Source organism: Eumetopias jubatus, unplaced genomic scaffold (genome assembly GCF_037043125.1).
Source record: "Eumetopias jubatus isolate StellerSeaLion01/CBP00866 unplaced genomic scaffold, mEumJub1_p1.0 scaffold_7, whole genome shotgun sequence".
Lineage (NCBI taxonomy): Eukaryota > Metazoa > Chordata > Mammalia > Carnivora > Otariidae > Eumetopias > Eumetopias jubatus.
In genome coordinates, this window is record NW_028274813.1 from 138,031,838 (window position 1) to 138,053,675 (window position 21,838).

The 21,838-nt window shown below is 44.3% G+C and overlaps 1 protein-coding gene across 1 annotated transcript in view; it reads left to right on the forward strand.

The window, feature by feature from the left end:
* The window catches only part of ENTREP2 (endosomal transmembrane epsin interactor 2), a 449,980-nt gene that overhangs the window by 176,893 nt on the left and 251,249 nt on the right, over positions 1-21,838 (forward strand). Inside the window, exons 2-3 of the mRNA XM_088025210.1 lie at positions 1,118-1,198; positions 17,415-17,471. Of these exons, the coding sequence (XP_087881336.1) occupies positions 1,118-1,198; positions 17,415-17,471 (138 nt within the window). The remainder of the gene's footprint in view (positions 1-1,117; positions 1,199-17,414; positions 17,472-21,838) is intronic.

Genomic DNA, 21,838 nt, shown 5'->3' on the forward strand with positions numbered 1-21,838 from the left:
GATGGGAACACTGATAGGCTGGTAACTACTCCAGTCTGCCTAGAAGTGGAAGACCTGAACAATTAATTATGAACTGCTGTTTAGAAGCATAAAATCAAGCTTCTCTTGTGCATAAATAATTGCATCTCTCTAACTGCCCTGTTCAGTAGGACCTTTATGTAGGTAAGATATGACACAGCAACACAAGTAATGGTGCCTAGAATACCGTGTCCCATCTGCACTTGGTGAGGAGTGGTGCTGCGATAGATGAGCACTGTCTCTCTTGGTCATGGGAGGCGGTTGCCCCCTGTTTGCCTTTCCTGTTGAAAGATTCCACTTCAGTACTTGACAGACATTTAGACAAAGCTCTTAAAGAAAATGAAAGCACATTAAGTTAAATGCTGCTTTTACACTGGAGAGAGCTGGTGAGCAGGAAGTGTTTGATAAAAGCTTAGGTTCTTAGAGCTCTGTTATTAATGTTTTGATAAAATACTGAGCTCCCTGTGCATTTTTCATTTGTGTAGTGCATAACTTAAACTTTTCAGTAGACTTCATGATAGCGTGTCTTTAAAATGTGTTTGCTGTAAATTCTGAATAAATGATCCCAATCATTATTCTAAAATGTTCTAAATTGCTTCTATTCTTACAGTTGTTAGTATGCCACATGTTATTCCATTCTGATTTTTTGCTGAGCAAAACGTAATTGCTTTTGTGGAATATAGCTCTATTGATGGCGTAATCAGATATTAAAAATAGTGCTGCAGAGTTTTGCAGAAAATGCAATTAAAGAAGCAGTGAATGCATGTGTCTTTCCACTCCTGTTCATAACTATTCTTTTCAGACTAGAGCTATTAGAGAAAATCAGATCTTGATTTGAGATGATTTATATAGAAAATAGCCATGAATTATATTTGCAAGATAATATATGCTACTTATATATTTTGCCCACACAAAAGTTTCTTTTTGTACTTAAATTATTGCACATGGGACTAGAGAGTTAAAACAGTCTTCCTTAAGAGTGGAATTGCTTCTATGGTATGTATATCTTTGCTGTTTGCAAGTATTGACTTTTTTTGTGGAATTGGTTAAGCTTCTCATTGTTGACTTCACAATTTACTAGATATGTTTCCTTGAACAGGTTATTTCACATATTGGAGACTTGATTTCTTTGTCTGTAAGAAGGGAGACAATAAGCCACTCAGAGTTGATGCTTAATGAGGCCCATTGTGAAAGTCTTCATCAAGAGTTCTTGGGTTCTACTCTTTGAAGCTAACCAGGTGCTCTCCATCTCTCTACCCTTCCACATTTCCCTGGGCCACCATTTTAGGCAGTGTAGGCAGAGCTTTAAAAGCTGTAACAAAGTTTGGTAGGAGGAAAGGGAGAAATTGTTCATGAGCAATGTATTGTATGTAGGGGCTGTGACTGGTGAACCCTGGTTACAGTGTATTTTGGAAATTGTAAATTCTTGTGTAGTGTTTTGGATCAAAAATCCAGAGAAACAGACACTGGGATGGGAGAGATACCACTTGAAAAATAATCTGCTACACCTTTGAGAAACTGAATTAGCTGAGAGCTATGGATGGAAACCTATATTGAAATAATAGATCCAAGAAGGGGATATAACTACCAGATAAGTAAACAAAAAGCAGGACCAAGGTCAGTGGACTCATAAATTCATTCACCTTTCATCTTATTAATAAATATGAGAAATGTGGTCTCCGAATTACTGCAGAAGAGGGGAAAGGGAACAGCATCTAGATGACTCAAGACCTGTAGTGGAACATCCAGGTGGGAATTTTGGGAAATTGGTATTTTCAATAATCTGGAAGAAAAGGCTTCCAGAAACTGGAGGAGGTCATTAATTTGTTGTTAAATTTTGGGCCTTGTTAAATATATATATGAGTGGTACAATCTCAGGGTGAAATCACTAAAAAAAAAAATAAAAAAAAAAGGAAAAGGAAAAGAAACAGATTCTAAATTCTCAATTAGTAGAGAGAGAAAAATGTAATAAAAATTTTTCAATTAAAAAATAAAAGCAAGAGAGGAGGTGAAAAGCATAGAAAAAGTGAGGTAAGTAATTAAAAAAATAAAAAAGATAGAAACAAATCCAAGTATTTCAGTGATCCTGATGCAGTGTAAGTGGAGTAAAACTTACCTTGTTAAAACAAAGGAGAGGAAAAAAAGACATGGGATCAAGGAAACAGTGGCTCCCCCGCAGGACAGAGATGAAGGGGGGTCCCTGGGAGCTGTGTACCAGGTCAAGGGGACAGCTGGGTGAGGAGGAGCAGGTGAGGAAGGACTGCAAGAGGGACACATCCAAGAAGACCAAAGCGGAAGGAGCACCTAATACGCTCAGAGTGAGAGGAGACTGTCAGGTCTGTAGAAGACTGGGGATGAATTTGTGAAAGATGCACAGAAGACTGAAGTGAAAAATGGAGACAATTTTAGCCCCAATTAAATATTGTCATGTGATTTTTAAGAAGCGCTGTAATGATAGTACTTCTAGTGGTCCAGTTATGGATACTACTTACGTGTCATCATGATGTTTGCACTACAAACTGAAATTACCAGACAAACGGACTGCTGCTCTATTGGAATTGGGCATAGGTGAGAGTGTGGATTTGGCTACATGTGGGGAGTGTGTAGATTGCTGGGAAAGTTAAAAGCCTCAACTTTCCTCGCTGGAAGGCAGCCAGAGCATCATGCTGAGAAATTTGAAAGTGGATACTAGAAGAAACCGGCAAAACAATTTTAAGTGGCAGCCTCTTTAGGGGACAGTTTGACTTTTCAAATCATGTAAAAGAATCACTTATATCAGAAAAAAATTAAGTGTTCTTATCTATATAAGCTTGTTCAAAACTATTTCACTTATGTTTGTGATTTCAAGTGTTTATAGACTAATGGGAGATGACTTTAAATAAGTAATGATATTTTTGTACAATGGACTATCGCTCAGCCATTGAGGTGATGCAAATGAATACTTACAGGGTATGATGTCGTGATCATGATACGTTACATGGTAATGAGAGAAGATCATTGGCAACATTACGATCCAATTTTTAAAAATCTAGTTAAATAGAATTCAATAGAGGCCAATCTATAGCAGAAGTTACAGAAGTGGTGAGAGAGAGATGGTTTCCTTTTCTTCCTTTAGCTCGTAGGGCTTTCCTGAAAGCCCTATATATTTTTATATATTGAACTTGCATTGCTTTTGTTATTAAAAAAAGGTAAAAGTAAGAACACTGCCCCTTGGGGCTCTGCTACCTCAGTGTGGCTGCAGAAGTGGCCAGGTGTATAGGTGAGGAGGCTGGTGGTCCTGGGAGGCTGAGCATCCACACACCGAGAGCCTTCAGGAACATCACTTATACCCAGGGCCCTGGCTCAGCGTGGGGACTGCGCACATGAAAACGGTGTGCCCTCTGTCTCCAGGACTTGCTGCATGGCAGGAAGAAGGGCACGTGGGTAGGAGTGTGGGCCCTGGTGTCCTAGTGCCATGGTCCCCTAGCTCTTTCCTGAGGGGGCTGCACGTTCTGGTGATTAACTCTGTGGGAAGGGGGGAAGTGCAAGTGGTTCACTGTGGTGGAAGGGCCTGGATGAGGCTGGCTGGATGGGCAGGGACTCCCTGAGCCTGAAGATTTGGAACTTACCTGGAGAGCAGAAGAAAGGAAGAATGTCAGAAGGGGAGAGGGACGTGGTCATGTCTGCAGTATAACATGATGATTCTGCAGCCTGGAGAGTTGGTTAGAGGGGCAGTCAGGAGCGGGGGCAGGAAGACCCATCATCGGACTATTCAGGGGGTGAGGTGACAGCCAGGTGGCTACGTGTGGGTGGAGGGATGGGCAAGGGGCCACATCCACTGTGAGCTGGGTGGTGAGAGGTCCCTGCTTTGGATGGGGTTTGAGCATGAGGGGGTATCAGGGAAGGAAGTGGGGTAACCAGATTTCTGACAGGTGCACCTGTGTGAATGGCAGGCGTCGGATGGGGGTAGAGAATATCCCAGCAGGGGTGGAGGCATGATGGCACAGTTGGCACTGTTGAGTCAGACCTGCTGATGAGGCGTCCAGCAGATTTCCACGAGGCCTGTGGGTATACACAAGGACCTGGAAGGTGGAGAGGCTGAGAGAAGGGGTTAGACCCTCCCTGAAGGACGGAGCAGCAGCTGGTATGAACTCTTCTATGAACTCTTCTAGATCATGTGTGGAGGGGAGGAGAAGGGATGAGGAGATGGGCAGGGGGTCTTTTAGGGAGGGGTGGCTGCAGGGACCCATCATTAGGAAAGGGGAACAGGACTGGAGAATAGAGTCCAGCCATTAGTTACAGGGGTGCCGGCCCCTCCTGCCCGCTCTTGGGGGAGGCCACTGCATCCATCCAGGGCCACTTGGGGGAGATTCCTTGCATGCTGCCAGCATGGCACAGTCATCCAGGTTCCCCAGCTTCTCTTTGAGGATCCTCGTAGGATCTAAACCTGTGAGTGGTCATAGACCATGAGTGAGGGGCGGGCCAGGGTGGAATCCCAGTGTCCCAGAGCAAGCCACTGCAACTGGAAGGCCATCAGCAGGAGTGGTCCTTACTCCCATGGGATGCTCAGCAGTGCAGAAGTGTTCCTGGTACCCTCTCGCAGGAATCAAGTCCCCCTACCCCCTGCCTCCCTTGTTCTCCCAACCCTCTGCCTCCTCCGGGCACCTCACTAAGTTCCAGATTGAAGACTCGCTCTGCACCCAAGTCTGTGTGTTTGGACTGGATGGCTGAGGAAGACCAGGGCTGGTGCCAGGATGGAGGAGCACCTAGTGGAAGGTGGGGGGGAGCATCTGGCCCCGGTCTGAACTGCAGAGGATACTCCAAGGGGTCACTGTGAATGTATAGGAATTCAGGGCACCCTGGAGGGTCCAGTTTACTGGCTCAGAGGGGCAGGAATTCTGAGAAGGGAGTGTGCCTTGGGGCAAGATTAACTCAGAAGATTCAGAGTTCAGGAGCATAACCTTTGGCCCCGAGAACAGGATGGCTCTGGGAAAACCCAGGCAAAGGCATCTTTAAGGAACAGTCCTAGATTTTGGAGTTTGCATAGTGTGTCGTTTATAACATTAGTACGGTGAGCCTTTATTCATCATCATTTGGAAATGAAGGGGCAATTTGTCTACCAGGCAAGTTCAGTTCCTATTGTAATTCCAGTGGACTTTAAAGTTGATGTGGGTCTATGAATTTGCTAGCATAATTATACTCTGATAGCTTTTCATTACACATAATGTGATTTTAATGGAATTAATGTTCTGTATCAACAAATACATTGTTTTTATTGTCGTGCAAAGAGGAAACTTCTAAAAGAAGAGACTCAAAATGATTTGCACATGGGTTTACATAATATTCTTTCCCAAATGGGCAGTATACCTGCCCATTTCATAGTTTCTTCCCCATGTTGGGTGAGGGAAGAGAGGGGCAGGAGGCTCTTACACACATTGGGGTGCTAGTTGGAATTCATCTTTGAAACTTGCATTTATGTCTTAAGTTCTTGTTATTATCCGTTAAAGAATAGCAGCCTACATGGAACTGCCCATGGTACCTGGCGGGCACCTTTCCTGGCAGCCTGGGCCCTCCCCACAGACACCTTGGACCCCTTTCCACCTTCTGGACCCTCATCACAGTGCTTGGGATTCTGGTTGCCTGCCTCTGTTCTCAGTTCTCAGGCCGTAAGAATGCAGAGACCCTTGACATCTGTTATGCAAAGGGCCTTTCAGTGCAAGTTTGGAATTTGCGTGGCCCCATCCACCTCTCCCACCCGTGGAAGGGAGCATCAGAAGGAGTTATGTCTCCCTTGCTTGGGTATACCCACCTCCCTTAGAAGGCAGAACCAGCTGTCGTTAGCTTGTGTTTCAATCAGATGTTTTCTCTATTACCCATAAAACATGGGAACTTGAAAAGTACAAGGAGACGGGAGCCTAGGTGGCTCAGTCGTTAAGCATCTGCCTTCGGCTCAGGTCATGATCCTGGGGTCCTGGGATCGAGCCCCACATTGTGCTCCCTGCTTGGTGGGGAGCCTGCTTCTCCCTCTGCTACTCCCCCTGCTTGTGTTCCCTCTCTCGCTGTCTCTCTGTGTGTCAAATAAATAAAATCTAAAAAAAAAAAGTACAAGGAGGAAGCGAAAGTCCTACTCTCCAGAGATGGTCCATGGCTGTCTTTGGGATTTGGTGCAGGTTTCTTTCTGTATTTTGTGTGTTGGCATTTGTATTTATTTACTTAATACAAGGGAAATTATCCCCCCTCCAAACCATTTTTCTTTTCTTTTCTTTTCTTTTTTTTCTTTTATGTGGCATGAGCATTTCCATGCAGTACTAAATATTCTAACACAACATGATTTAATGGCAGCAGTTGGAAAAGACCCAGTAAATGTAAGCAGTTCTCTCTTGCTAAACACTCAGGTCATTTCCCATTTGCAAGATTATAAAGAACACTTTGATTAATACCTGGAATTTTTAGGAGTGGAATTACCAGTTCCAGTGGTATGCTTAGTTTAAAATACTCATGCCATAATACGTGCACAGATTAAAGGCTGGTATTTCAGAAAGTTACACATTTAATAGCAAGGGTCCCTTCCCTTCCTCCCTCATCCAGTTTCCCGTTGGTAAGTTTCTTGTGTGTCCTTCTGGGGAAAAACATTTATGTATGTACCAGCATCCATCTATTTATCTCTGTATACACAAAAGGGATCATTCTCGGCACGCTGGGCTGTGTCTTGTTTGTCAGTTGTTTGTGTTTGACATTGTTCCACATCGGCATAAACAGACCTACCTCAACTTTCATAATGCATCTATTCATGTTAATGTAAATATCAAAGTTTATTTAACTAGCCCTTTATTGTTAGCCACTTGTTACAGGTGTTCGCGGTAAATATCCTTGTATCAGTGACTTGGCATGCCTCTGATACTGTTTCCATAGGCTATGTTCCTGGTAGTGAAATCATTCAGTATAAGTATGTGCCCTTAGTATTTTGAGAGGTTTATGAAATTGCTCCCAAGGAGGGGTACATCATTGTATGCCAACACCAATCGTGTTAAAGAGGAACTTCTTTCTCCTCTGTCCTTGCCACTACTGGGTTTTATCAAACTTCACCAGAAAGTTGGCAGCCTGATACAAAATATTTGTTGTGTTGTTTTGGTTTGCTTTTAAAAAACTGAAGGAGGTTGAAGCATCCCTTTATATGTTTACCATCCATTAAATATGTGAACATCCTTGGCCATTTTTTCTATTGAGTGGTTCCCTTTTCTTATTAATTGATGTGAACTCTATGTAAATTAAGACAATCCACATTTTGTCTGTTGTGTATATTATAAGTACTTTTCCCCTTTGGAATTGGTCTTCCATTTTATGTGTTCTTTTTAAACCACAAATATGTTTGTTGGCTCTTGCCGTGATAAGGCTGCATAAAGAAGCACCCTGAAACTCAGTGGTTGGCAGCAGCCCAGTCTGTTTTCTGCTCTGCTTTGCAGGTCAGCTGAGCTGGCCCCACCTTGAGCTGAAGGCCTGGTTGGGTTTGGAGCTGTGCCGTCTGTGCATTCTGGGGCCCAGGCTGAAGGGGCTGTGGCTGTCTGGGCTGTGTGCCTCTTGCGTCCAGGAGCAGGTGCAGAGAGGATGACAGGCAACATGCAATGTTGGGTGGCATCATGAGATGCCTTGGATGTCTTGGGGACGGAGGCCACCTCCATTCAGTGTGGCCAAGCAAGTCCCATGGCCAGGCCAAACATCGGGTGAGGATGGGTACTCTACACACTCTCTTGGGTGGCTTCCATGTTACTCGTCAGAAGCATGGACTTGGACTTCTAATATGGGGAGGCCCTGGGATTGGGAGCAAAGATCCAGTTTACCCCTTTCACCTCTGTCCTATAGTGTAACTGAACCACAGGTGTTGTTTTTTAAACATAAACATTTAAAATGTATTAATCTTTTCTATTAGACTCTTGATTTTGTGTCCTGCCTCCAAACATTGAATTCCTTTCCAGATTGTTTTAAAAAATGCTCCCATGTTCCTCTAGGACTATCAGGTTTTAATTTATGATTGACTCCTTGATTACTCTGGAATTTATTTTGGCCTAAAGAGTAAGGTAGAAAATAAGTTTTCCTTCTTTCCAAGTGGCTAACCTGTTGTCTCAATGCTTTTTATTGAATTGATTTTGTTTTTCCCTTAATAGTATTTTAATGAGAATTTCGTGGAATTTCATGCATTCTTTGGTCCTTCTTTTAAGCCTCTAATATGAGGACTTTTATGTTCTCAGTAGATGTTTAAGATTTTCTTGATATTGTTCTTGCTCATTTTACATTGGTCTGTATGTTCTAAGTCATTCTGCCTTTTTGTTATAAATGGAATTTTTATAAATGGAATATTTAATTTCACTCTTTTTCTAACCAGTCTTTGCTTGCATGCATATAGTAGGAGAGCTATTTTTTTTCATAGTTTATGAGCTTATATCCTAATACTGTAATGTGGGTGAGTGCTTTAATTTTCTCATTTGTGCAGTGGGGTGCAAAAATCACACGAGCCTTTTACAGTTGTCAAGATTCAAAGAGTTAAAGTATAAAACCTTAGTGGGTATATGTCATACAGTCAGTGCTCACTAAATATAACTAGTATCATAATTTTTAAATATACTAATTTTCTAACCATTTGATTTACCTAATCCTTGTAATTGGTTTCTTATTCTTGTTGGTCAGTTTCCTTCAGTGTTCTAGTTAGATAAGTATCATTTTCAAGTAGTAATCATTTTGCCCCCTCTTTCCAAATTTATAACTTTTCATTCTTCTTGTTTTATTAGCCAGCTGTATTAGTTTTCTGTTGCTCTATAACAAATTACCACAAGCACAGTGGCTTAAAACAGCACAGAAGTATGATGTCACAGTTTCCATGGGTCCGGAGTCTGGAACACTTGGGATTTCTGCTCAAGGTCTGAAGGCTGAAGTCAAAGTGAGGCCAAATGCATTTTCATCCAGACGCTTGAGGAGGGAAAGATCTATTTCCATAGTCCTGCAGGTTATTGGCAGCGTTCATTTTTACAGTTGTATGATTGAGGTCCCTATTTTTTTGCCAGGTGTCAGCTGGAGAGGATCCAGCTGTTAGAGTCCCTCTCAGGACACAGCAGCTTACTTCTTCAGGCAGCAGCAGAATCTCTCTGGTGCTTCAAATCTTTGACTTTACAAAGGGCCCAGACCCAAAGGGTTTGCCTGATGAGGTCAGGCCTACCCGGGAGCATCTTCCTTTTGATGTACTCAAAACCAAACTTATTTGGGACCTGAGTGTACTGCAAAATCCTTTTACCTATGTCATATAGTGTAACCTCACCACAGGACTGAAATTCATCATATTCACAATCCCACCTGCACTCAAGAAGAGGGGATTTTATAGGAGGTGTACACCGAGGGGTGGAGTTACTGGGGATCATTGCATAATTCTGCACACCACACTGGTATTTTCAGATTAATTTTAAATATAGGTGGCAATTTGGGGCATCTTTATTTTGTCCTATTAAACTAAGATTTTTTTTTTCATAAAGAATAGTGATTGAATTTTATCAAATGTCTTTTATATATCTTCCGAATGATATTTTTCATTTTTGTCCTATTAATATGATTAATTTTATTACTGTGTTTCTTCTTACTGAGCCATTTTTTCATTCCTGACATGAACCTCCTGCCTTGCTCTTTATTCTTCTAAATGTACTGCTGAAGTCTGTTTTCTAACATTTTATTTAAAAATTGTATACCTCTGTTTATAAGTAAAATTGGTCTGTTTTCTTGTGATATTTTACAGGATTGTAACTGTTATGCTGACCTTTGTAAAAAGAATTTGGAAACTTTCCTTGTTTTTTTCCCTCTGTGCTCAGAAAAAAATTAAATTGTGTTGGAAATCTCTATACTTTGAAGCTTTTGAAGAATTTGCCTGTGGCTGTTTGACCACTTTCCCAATTTCTTGGTGTTTATAGGTACATTTAGTTCTTTGATTTTAGAGGGACTTAATTGTAGTAACTTATATTTTCCTAGAAAATCATCTATGATATCCTGGTTGGTATAGACTGAATGTTTATGTCTCCCTAAAATTCACATGTCAAATCCTTATCCCCAGTGTGATGGTATTTGGAGGGGGAATCAGTGATTAGGAGCCAGGTGATTAGGTCACAAGAGTGGAACCCTCATGAATGGGATTATTGCCCTTATAAGAGAGACTCCAGAGAGCTCTCTTGCCCCTTCCACCATGTGAGGGCATATAAGAAGGTGACCGTCTGTGAACCAGGAAGTGAGCCCTCACCAGATATTGAATCTGCTGGCACCCTGATCCTAAACAAAGGACATGCACCTAGAGGCATTGCAGGTCTCTGGGGTCCACCACCCCACCCCCAAACAAACACCACACAATGATCCAAGGCCAGAGTGGCAGGTGGCTGGAGTCTGAGAGGCAGGGAGCAGGGTCAGAGCAGTACGTGGCTGGAGCAGGTAGGTGCCCTGGGCATGAATGTCCACTGTGCAGTGAGGTGGGGTGGGGATGGCTCAGACTGAGATTTCTATGTTGAGCCATGACCTGAGCCCCTTGGAGATCACAGCATTTCTAGATCTTGGGTGCTTCCTGGTTATTTGCAGAAGTATACCTGTCTTGGGTAAAATTTCTCCATTCTGGTTCCATAGAACCTCACCGATTAAGAGCAAGCAATGTGTTCACAACAGAAGACTTCCAAGCCTACAAACATCAAAGAAAGTGCACTGCAAGGGGTGCCTGGGTGGCTCAGTCATTAAGTTTCTGCCTTCAGCTCAGGTCATGATCCCAGGGTCCTGGGATTGAGCCCCACATCAGGCTCCCTGCCGCGCGGGAGGCCTTCTTCTCCCTCTCCCACTCCCCCTGCTTGTGTTCCTGCTCTTCCTATCTCTTTCTCTGTCAAATAAATAAATAAAATCTTAAAAAAAGAAAAAAAGAAAACAGAAGGTGCACTGCAATAAGCAAGAGTCAACAGAAACAACAAGCGACAGACTCAGATACCTAACTTTCACTACACATCTTGGACTCGAGAACATCTGCATATGAAATATTTTAAGTGGTTGTACAGATGAACGTGCAACAAGAAACTATCTAAAACAAATTGTCATATTTGGGAAAAGATAAAAGCAGAACTTGTAAATACATAAAATATAACCATTTAAATTCTGTAAACAAATGCAAGTGTTCAACAGCTGGTTAAATGTAGTTCAGGGAAAATTAGTCACCTGGAAGGTAAACCTAAGGAAGTTTTTCAAGAATGAAATACTGAATAACATGGGTATGGAATATGTAAAAGCAGAACTAAGAGATTCGGAGGATAGAATATGAAGGGTCAGCATGTGGCTGCTGGAGTCCCTGACGGAGAGAATGTCAGGCAATATTTGAAAAGATATCGGGTATACAGTTTCCAGAACTAATGAAAAATATAAATTCATCATGTCAGAAGCACAGTACATGCCAAAAAGGATAAATAAAGAGAAATCCACACTTAAGACATATCATGCAAAAACCTCAGAACACTAAAGGCAAGGAGACTGTCTTAAAAGTCTTTAAAGTGTGAGGACAGGGACACCTGGGTGGCTCAGTCCGTTAAGCATCTGTCTTTGGTTCAGGTCATGATCCCAGGGTCCTGGGATCGAGCCCCGTGTTGGGCTCCCTCAGTGGGGAGCCTGCTTCTCCCTCTCCCTGTGCTCATTCTCTCTCTCTTGCTTGCTCTCTCTCTGAAATAAAAAAAAAAAGGTCTTTAAAAAAGTGAAGAAATAAGGACAGCTTCCTGCCTCAAGGAACAGCAGTTAAAAGGACAGCCAACTTCCTGATGGCAACAGCAGGAGCCAGATGATGGTGGCATAGTATTTTAAGCCTGTTGAGAGGAGAAACCATCAACTTAGAACCGTGTACCCAGCAAAACTACTTTTCAAGCATGAAGGTGAAGCAAGACATTTCCAGATAAACAAAAAAATTGGAGTTGACCACTAAAATATCTGCACTAAAGGAACGTCTGCGTCAACGGTTCATAGCCGTCTAGGGAAGCCTGGGGAGTCCATCTCAGAATAAAGCTTTTGAATTCGTAGAATGAAATAGATAGGGTTACAGAGGAAACCAATTGGTTTGAAATCATTTAAAATCAAAATATGTTAAAAATGTGTTATAATAATACATATGCTGCTTTATTAACTCATTAAATAACAAAGTCCATTTGCTGATTTTGAGTAAACTTCAGAGTAAACAGCCCTGGTGGAAGGCTGCATCGCACAGGGCAGAGCCAGGACGAATGAGTTTGGTACCAAGCATATAGTAATTTGCATCAAAAAAACATTCACTGCAGAACAGACTGTGTTGTATTTTACTCGGATTTTCTTTTGACTCGTGGGTTATTTGGAATATCTTAAAACATTTTACTGTTTTCTTCTTTTTTCTTTCATGGGGCTATGTTTCCCATCAATGTCTAGTTTTGCTCCTATACAATGAGAGAATGAAAGCTACAGAATTCTTTTCTATCGTGGAGGAAGTAGGTTGAGAAGGAGGGTGGCTTGCTTTCCTTGTGGACATTTTGAGTTTGATGTATTGTTGTAGCCTCCAGCAGGAAGTGGAGAAAGTCAGGACTGCCGATGGGAGTGAATGGTTGGGAGAGAGAATGGTGGGTTAGGGGTTGTTCTGAGAGAAGGAGGCAGAAGCCATGGAGGGGGCGTGGATGGGAAGGCATGTATGTTTCCCAGAAGGGAGCTGAGGTGGAGACAGAAGGCTGAGGGTTTGCATGATGGAGTCAGCCCTGCCATGTGGCCCCAGGGAGACCCAGACACAGAAAACCACCCAGAAAGAAAAGAAAATGTAAGTCGGATAAAGTCGGAGGTTCAGCTACTCCATGAAGCAGAAGGAAGAATTTTGCATAGCACAGGTTTAAAGTCTGAAAAGCTTGGAGAGATGGGCTCTGCAGACTTACTTCATGCCGGGCTGCTCAGAATATTATTTGCTCCATTTTTGCAACAACAGTTCCTTTCTGCAGACAGTTGTGAGGCCTGGCTTCTTAGTGGTAAATTGATGCCACGGTAGCTATTAGGCACATCTGCCATATGTTTCGTGAAATAATTGAATTGGCTTTCAAGTTTGTGTTCTAGAAGGACTGGCTTCCCCATCTAAAATGTTGCATTACCATTAGCCTTTGAACCAGAAGTGAAGCTCTGAAGAAAATTCTTGAATTGGGGCAATGAAAGGACTTTTCGATCTTAGAGGACAGGATTTAAAGAGCTAGTTTCTTCCAGGCCCCTGTGTTCAGGCACCAGTACCAATCAAACAGGAAGGCCTTTGGCTCTAAAGATGCCATTACTTCCTGGCAGTCTATTATCCCCATTCATCGCCCTCAACAGCAGGAAATTCTGTCTTCATTTTTAATATTATCACTTGCCTCTATTTAGGCTGGACGGGAAGTGGAGAAAAAAAAAGTGGGTTGGTGTTCTTTTAACAACTTGCAGGTGCTCGAAAAGTTAAGCCTCTCTTTCTGAGCAATATCATGACTTTCACATTCTTTTCTGGCTTTTCTTTCATAGCTACTTAATTACATGTTACTCTTCTCTGACCCTCTTCAATTTCTTCATATTCTTGTGTAAACTGTGCACTTTGAATAATGATATTGGCAAATTAAATGGGACAAAGATTTCATAAGATGCAGTAATTTCACGGCTAACTAGCTCCATGACCCTGTCCCTCACCAAAGTGGTACAAAATAAACCTACAGAATTACTGAGGTGGCAGAACATGCAACATAATTTTCACCGGTAGCTGGAATTGAGCAAAAAAAAAAAAAAAAAAAAAAAATAGTTCAAACTAAGACCCGGTCATTTCTGAGCAAGTCTATGCTCCTTTCTTCTCTGGTGCCAAGTGGACCAGAGGAGGCCTCTTCTGGTTTTCTGGTGTTCTGGTTTTCTAGATCGAGGGGCAGGGAAGTCTCCTTCTGGGGAGACATGGGGAGAGAGTTGACATTTGAAGACAAGCATACAATATTCCACTCTTAATTATTAGTATTAGTGTACTAATAAGCTCGGGTGGCCATAATGAAATACCATAGACTCAGTGGTTTGACCGATAGGAATTTATTTTCTCATAGTTCTGGAGGCCGGAAGTTTGAGATCAGGGTTGGTTTCTGGTGAGGACCCCTTTCCTGTCTTTCAGGCTGTCAAAACCTCACTGTGTCCTCATGTGGCCTTTCCATGGTGTGCACATGTGGGGAGAGAGAGAGAGGGAGAGAGATCTTTCTCATCCTGTCAGGCCACCATCTCATCATGAGGACCCTACCCTTACAACCTAATCTAACCCTAATTACCTCCTAAAGGTCTTACCTCCAAATACCATCACACTGGAGATTAGGATTTGGGGGTGGACACAAGTACCACAGACTTTATAGCTTAACACAACACCATTCAGAGTTTTCTGAGGTCAGGAGTCGACATGGCCTAGCTGAGTCAACTGGCCAGAGAGTCTTACAAGGCTGCAAAGTGTTCCTGGGCAACATCTTTGTAAGTGTCACTGAGTAGGATCACAGGAGTGATAACCCATCATATTGATAATCAAGGGAAGGACTTTAGACAAGGCCATGGGTCATCAGGGATTATTTTAGGATTTGCATGCCACACTGAGTTTGATGGGTTTTTTTTCCTTTGTGTCGGGGAATTGGATCCATCCACAATTACAGTTATTAATGATATTTAGAAATGTAACATTTTCTTCAGTAAAGCAAACTGTCCATATTTGTTGGAGGTAAAATTCTTTGAGGGGATTCATGGAATAATAACTGTAGGATGGAGGCAAGGAAAGTCAAGAATTTTTACTGTAGTCTAAGTTAAGTGATATTACCTAACTTCATTTGTGTTTTTAAATGCCTGCTCTCTGGATGTTTGTGGGTTTCCAATAATATTTCTGTTACAAGCAACTTGGTCACTGTAGACATTTGATAGTTTTATAAACTTCAGCTTAGAAGAAAAGATCAAGGAGTTCTTTCTGAGCTCATTAAACATGCCTCGAGAGGTCTGGTGGTAGTTTAGGGATTTAGTGGGGCCCCATGTACTCATGAATTCACAGGCCCTTCCTGAATGAGGAGGCATTGGGCCATGTCTTGAAGAATAGGTAAAATTTTTTATGGTAGAAGTGGGAAGTAGAAGGCAGAGTATAAATGGATGTATTCTAGGAGGTGTACCTTCCCATCCTCTGTCCAGGCTTCATCTGGGTCAGGCTGGTGTAGGAGTCAAGGGAAAACAGAGGACACTCTTTGGAAGTCATATCCTAAGGAGATGGCAGGGTCAGAGCCAGCTGGGCTGGGGCCATCTCCAGGATTTGGATTTGAGTGATCAGGAGGAGGGGTGCCACTGTGGGAGGAGAGATGACAAGAGGGACCGTGGGTTGGGTACAGAAGGGAAGAGAGAGGTTATAGACACTGTGGATGAAGAACGAGGGACTGGGGCTGAGAGAGACGCAGGAGAACAGTAGTCAAGGATTTCCATACAGGTTGCAGCTGGGTGGCATCAGGAAGAGAGATTTGGGAGATGGGAAAGTGTTCGTAAATACTATTTGTTGATATTGACTGCGTTTGCAAGATGAAGAAAGAATATATATGTGACATGCTTGGGAGCAGAGCCCTGTTGAGCTCTCTATGGTTCATTTTGTTTGTTGTGTGTGTGTGTGTGTGTGTGTGTGTGTGTGTGTGTGTGAGAATGAGGTTCAGAAGTTTTTTATATGAACCTCTGGTCCACGTGTGTTTGGAAATCCACCTGAGACTAACATGATGTAGGGATTGATAGAGACTATTGGGTCTAAGTCTGCACAGGTATTTGAGGGTTAACTGGAGTCTGTTGCCAGGGGGGGCTTAGTAGTCTGTTCAGTAGGATACTCTCTTCCCAGGCCTGGGCAAGTCCTTTTGGAATCCCGGGGGAAATGAACCAAAGCCCTCCAGCCCAGGACCTGACAGCCTGGCCCGTGCGCACAGCAGAAAGTTGGGGTGATTTATCTTTACAGCAGACCTCGTATGAAAAGACCTTACTTATTATAGTGGGGCCTCCCAGAATATTGCCCTGGTGGAAGGGCAGCTGCAGCCTCCTCCTCTCTGTGTCTGGTTGGATGCCGGGGGTGAGAGAGACGGGACCATCTCGGATCTGGATTTGAGTGACCGGGAGGAGGGGTGCCATTGTAGGAAGCAGAGGTGATGAGAGAGAGACTGGGTTGGGGAGGTAGAGACCGCAGGTGCATTTTGGGACAGGTTGAGGTGGAGAGTGACCCCGGGAGCGGTGCCCAGTGGACCGCGTGAATCAGCGTGTGTTAGAGGACCCTGGATGATAGATGGATCTCCAGTGGAGCCACTGGGTGGAGGAGCCAAAGGTCTGAGGAGAGGTCCTGGGGTGCGGGAAGGGAAGGGAGAGGTGGGAGGACGTCTGGGGAGTGACGCAGAGCCGAGTGGAGAGGGGGCCTCCCACAGGCGGATGTGGTTAACCTCAGGTCTTCAAGCTGATCACTGCACTTGTGTGTGGCACTCAGCGACCCCTCCGGTGACCTTGGGAAGTGTGTGTGCGCGTGTGAGTGCTGAGGGCTGAAGCCAGATTGTAGTGGGGAGGGAGCAGCTGTGTCTCCCTGACCTGTCGGCCCTGCCTGGACCCAAGGAGACTGGGAATGTCTGGATCCGTGGCCTCAGGGATTGTGGGCCAGGAGCTGAGGGGTGGTTCTCCTGAGACAGAAGACACAAGGGTGCTCATGGGGTTAGGGCAACAGGGAAGAGCCGGGGGAGGGGGTGTGGCTGCTAGAAGAGGACCTGGAGGGGCCACGCTCAGTGGGACCTGGGGCCGCGGAGGCCAGGGGCCGGCCTGGGAAAGGAGCCGGCAGCTGTGTCAGTGTGTGGGAAGCTGGGGGCCTCATCTGGTGGCACCGCCTCCTGGTGACATGGGAAGCTGGTTGGGGGACCAAGTGTGGGAAAGGAGAGAGGGGGACCTGCCAGGTTGGCCATGCCCAGCACCCATGCGCAGAAGGCAGGTGGCCAGGTTACCTGCAAGGGGGGGAGCTCCGCTTTTCCCCAAAGTAGTGTTTGCAGTCCTCCCTGTGATAATTTTAAGTCACACAGCCAAAAACTCACGGGACCAGAGTGGAGGGAGTGCCCGGTGGAGGCTCTTTCAGCAGGCGCATCTGTTCTGGGCCCATGCATGCAGAGCATAAGTGACCTCTCAGGAGCTCCTGGTGGTCTCAGAGGCCTGCGTGCTGCCCATAGTGCTGCAGGCTGTGAGCGTCTGGGCGGACAACGAGCCTCATTGTGTGTCCCCCCCATCCCCCAGCACATGCATGTGGGCCAGATTCTAGAAGTAGTCCCTTTTCAAGGTGAGACGGCAGGACCATGTTGATTGTCCATTAAAGATTTCCGAAGAGTCTTACCTTCCCGCACCGTTTGTCCTTGCAGGTGCTGCTTTCGGGACTCATCGGTGTGGTCTCCTGGAAGAGGCCTCTCTCCCTTGTGGTAAGTCTGCACCTGTCTCCACGGCCGCCTGGGAGCAGGGTCCTCCCTGCAGGGGTGTGAGTGCTTTAAAGGTGCCAGCAGAGAGAATTCTGGCTTCTTTGCAGAAAGCGGGACACAGACCTTTATAGGAGTGGAACCTCCCAGTGCAGAGGGGCTCATAGGTAACAACCACTGCGTATCCTACCTTCTCCACTTCGGAGAGTGCCCGTCAGGTGCCCGTCAGAGATGCTCATGTAGCGTCTTCTTCCTTTGTTCTGTTTGGGTGCTGTCCTCTGTGGATGTGCTGGGGACAAAGACATTTTAGTAAGTATAGGCGCTAGGCGTGTAAACACGAGCACACAAGCAGCACTGACTGCATCAGAGTGCAAGAAAGGTTAGCTGCGTGTGTGTTTTGGGGATTGAAAGTCGGAGTTTCAGAGGAGGATGTTTATTTGAATAGAAGAGCACAGGGCTGCTGCTGGAACCCCTTCTCCCATTCCCGTGGCCCTGTGCCGGGGAGGAGCAAGCCACATGGGAGGTGGAAAGGAAAGGATAGTTTTCCCATCAGGAAAGTAGCCTGAGCAGATTCATGTCTATTGATTTGTAGGCATGTTTTTCTCAGTTTGTGCATTAATATATTTATGTGTCCATGTCAGGGCCAGACGAAGAGGTTTTCCGGGTTTTGATGGATAATGAAAAAAAAACATGGTGCGGCTTTTCTTCTCTTTTGTAGGCATCAATTATTTAAAATCTCTTCTTTAAGTGATTAGGTTTGGAGATAATGACATGTACTAAATATTAATGGGAGTAGAAAAATCCCACAAATCTGCCTGTTGTAAACACCTCCTCCTCATGAGAGTAACCACAGCATCCTGAGGAGGCATCAGGAAGAGAGTGGCATTAATTCAGTGAGACTCTTCTCCTACGACTTGTCGAGAAATTTCCTTGCAAAAAACAAAAATAATGTTTTTTTTATGTAGAAAGTTTCAAACACACACAGAAGTCAAGAGAGACGCCAGTATAATGAATCCCCATAGACCCTCCATCTGTCTTCTGCAAATATCAGCATTGGCCTGTCTTGTTTGATCCAAGCCCCCCGCTGGAGTATTTTAAAGTAAATCACAACTAGTGTGTCAAGAAGCTGACTCCTTTGTGCAGAGGGAAATAGTGGTGGACACGCCAGCTGTGGCGCCCGATGTCCTTTGGCTGTGCTTTTGGGTTCCCTTTGGGGACATGGGGCCAGCCTGTTCCATTCCTCCTCACCTGCCCTCATGGTATAGGCCAAGGAAGGCCTCTGATGCTGGCTGGCGAACAAGGAAAAGCCACAACTCCTTGGGTGTGTAGTGAAAAGATGAGAGGAATGGCGTCCGTGATCACCCAGCCACTCTTCATGCCCACCCCCAGTCCTGGTCCCAGGATGGACATTCTTGCAGCGCTGGGCATTTTACTGTGAAGGAGGCTGTGCAGCTTCTAGCTGACAAGGAGTCAGGACTCCTTGTGGACTTGGCTCAGGTGTGTCCTGGGGAAGCCAGAGCAGTAGGATGGGGTGTCATGGCCTCACCCTAGAAAGAAGGATAAAGCACCGACTGGAGCTGCTATAGCAGAACGTTCGGAGTGTCTGCTCCCTAGTCCCCGTCCATCGGTGTGGGACCAGCTACTCTCTGGGCAGTGGTGAGCATTTTCTCCCATTGATTTATTTCTGCCCAAGCCCCAGGTAGAAGAGAAGGGGTTCCCCAAGCTTGGCTGACCACTCTCCTTACTTAGGGAGGTAAGGGGATGGGTTAGGATAACACTAGGGTGCTGTAATAAACCCCATACTTTCAGTGGCTTAACACGACATGAGGTAAGAACCCGAAAGCACAGCCAAAGGACATGATTCTTCTAGAGTGGGCACTCCAGGCAATGGGCTGCTCCCCATCATAGGAGGTCCAGAGACTCTGGTTGCTTCCTTGTAGAAGGGGCTCTACAGTTCCCCAGGCCTGTGGAGTCCACTGTATTTCAATGGAAGGGGAAAGGCAATGGGGATGCGTCTAAAGGTGACCCTCATCACTCACATGTCAAACCATTGGGGAGAGCCTGTCATGTGGCCCTGTTGGGCTGGGAAGGAAGCTGGAAAAGTTAGTCCCTTCCTGGACAGGCACTTCCCAGGGGCAGCTCCATGCTATGAAGAGGTGGGCAGGAATTTTCGTAGACAGTTGTTCGTCTCTACCATAAGAGCATTCTTTTGTGTTGACCAGGACAATACAGTCTTTTTTCTTTATTTGAATTCAGTTAGCCAACATAGAATACATCATTAGTTTCAGATGTAGTGTTCAATAACGTATCAGTTGTGACAATACGGCCTTTTGATTTGTTAGTAAAAACTCGCTCTCTAGACTCAGCTAGGATGGCTTGAAGTCTTGGCTGAAATAATTCTTTTATCCCAGGCTCCTGCTTCTCTCCTCTACATCAGTGTTAGTGTTTCCTTCCTCCTGGATGTAGAAAACTGAAGGAATCACTGTGACTATCCTGGTTCATTTCCAGGGGACTCACCGCAGCCCCCTGTCCCCACGAAGGACCCCTCCCCTGCCAGAGTGAGTTGCTCTCTCTGAAGGAAAGTGTCTGCCCCTTGGGGTGGTTGAAAGAGGCAGTGTTGGGCCCTGCTGATCCAGGGCCTGCATGGCCATGCCTGATGCCCTGCGGGGGGCTGGTGGGTGAGGACAGCCATGCGTGGGCATGCTGAAGGCAGGTTTTTGGTGCTGTCACTGGCCTGTTGACAGTATCTTTCCTCTGGAGGCCTGGTGCATGGGGGCCTGTCCTAGTCTCTGCTACATCTCCTTTGTTTTCATCAGTCCGATCTTATAAGACAGAACGGGATGAGGAAGGGTATACATTTTGCCCAGAGTGACTGATATGTTGGAGGGGAGCCTCTGTTAGGAAAAAGCAGGGGAGAGGGGGCAGCATGATGTCTGAGAGGACGGGGAGGGAGATTGCCCCTTCCAGACTGGTGAATGTGATGCCAGAGGGAGAAGGAGGAGAAAAACACTGTGACTTTTTTGCCCTGCTATTTTGTAAGAGCTTTCATAATGCTGGAAAGTGGTGATAGTTATTTCAGTAGAGAATATGTATTTTTGCATAACTGTGGTTCTTTTTTTCTTTCCTTATTGAAGTGTAATTAATCTACACTTGTATTAGTTATATAGTTTCAGGTTATGTTGTTATATTAGTTTATAACTGTTATATAATAGTTTCAGATGTACAATAGAGTGATGTACAATAGTTGTGTACATTATTCAGTGCTCATCATGGTAAGTGTAGTCTTAGTCCCCATTACCTATTTCAGCCACCTCCTACCCCCGCTAACCACCAGTTCTCTATATTTGTCTTGTTTTTCTGGTCTCTTTTTCCCCTTTGTTTGCTCATTTGTTTTGTTTCTTAAATTCCACATATGAGTGAAATCATATGGCATTTGTCTTTCTCAGTCCGACTTACTTCACTTAGCATTATATGCTACATCCATGTTGTTGCAAATGGCAAGATCTCAGCCTTTTTCGTGGCCGAGTAATAGTCCTTTGTTCATTAAAACAACTTTTTCTTTATCCATTCATCTGTGGATGGACACTTGGGTAGCTTCCATAGCTTGGCTGTTGTAAATAATGCTTCAGTAAACATTGGGATGCATATGTCTTTTCCTTTTGGTAAATACCCAGTAGAGGAATTACTAGATCATATGGTAATTCTACTTTTAATTTTTTAAGGAACATCCATACTGTTTTCCACAGTGGTTGCACCAGTTTACATTCCTACCAGGGTTCCTTTTTCTCTACATCCTACCCAACACTTGTTATCTCTTGTCTTTTTGATTCTAGCCATTCTGATGGGTGTAAGGTGATATCTCATTGTGATTTTGGTTTGCATTTCCCTGATGATTAGTGATGTTGAGCATCTTTTCACATGTCTGTTGGTCATCTCTATATCTTCTTCGGAAAAATTCTATTCTCTGGTCCTCTGCCTATTTTTAAATCAGATTATTTGGTTTTATGGAATTGTATGTATTGAATATTAACCCCTTATCGGATATATCATTTGCAAATATCTTCTCCCATTCAGTAGGTTGCCTTGTCATTTTGTTGATGATTTCCTTCAGTATGCAAAAGCTTTTGATTTTGATGTAGTCCCAATAAAAATTAGACAATTTTGCTTTTGTTTCCATGGCCTGAGGACACATATCTAGAAAAATGTTTCTGTGGCTGATGGCAAAGAAATTACTATGATTTCTTCAAGGAGTTTTATGGTTTCAGGTCTCATAGTTAGGTCTTTAATCCATTTTGAGATTATTTTTGTGTATGGATAAGAAAGTAGTCCAGTTTCATTCCTTTGTATGTAGCTGTGCAGTTTTCCCAGCATTA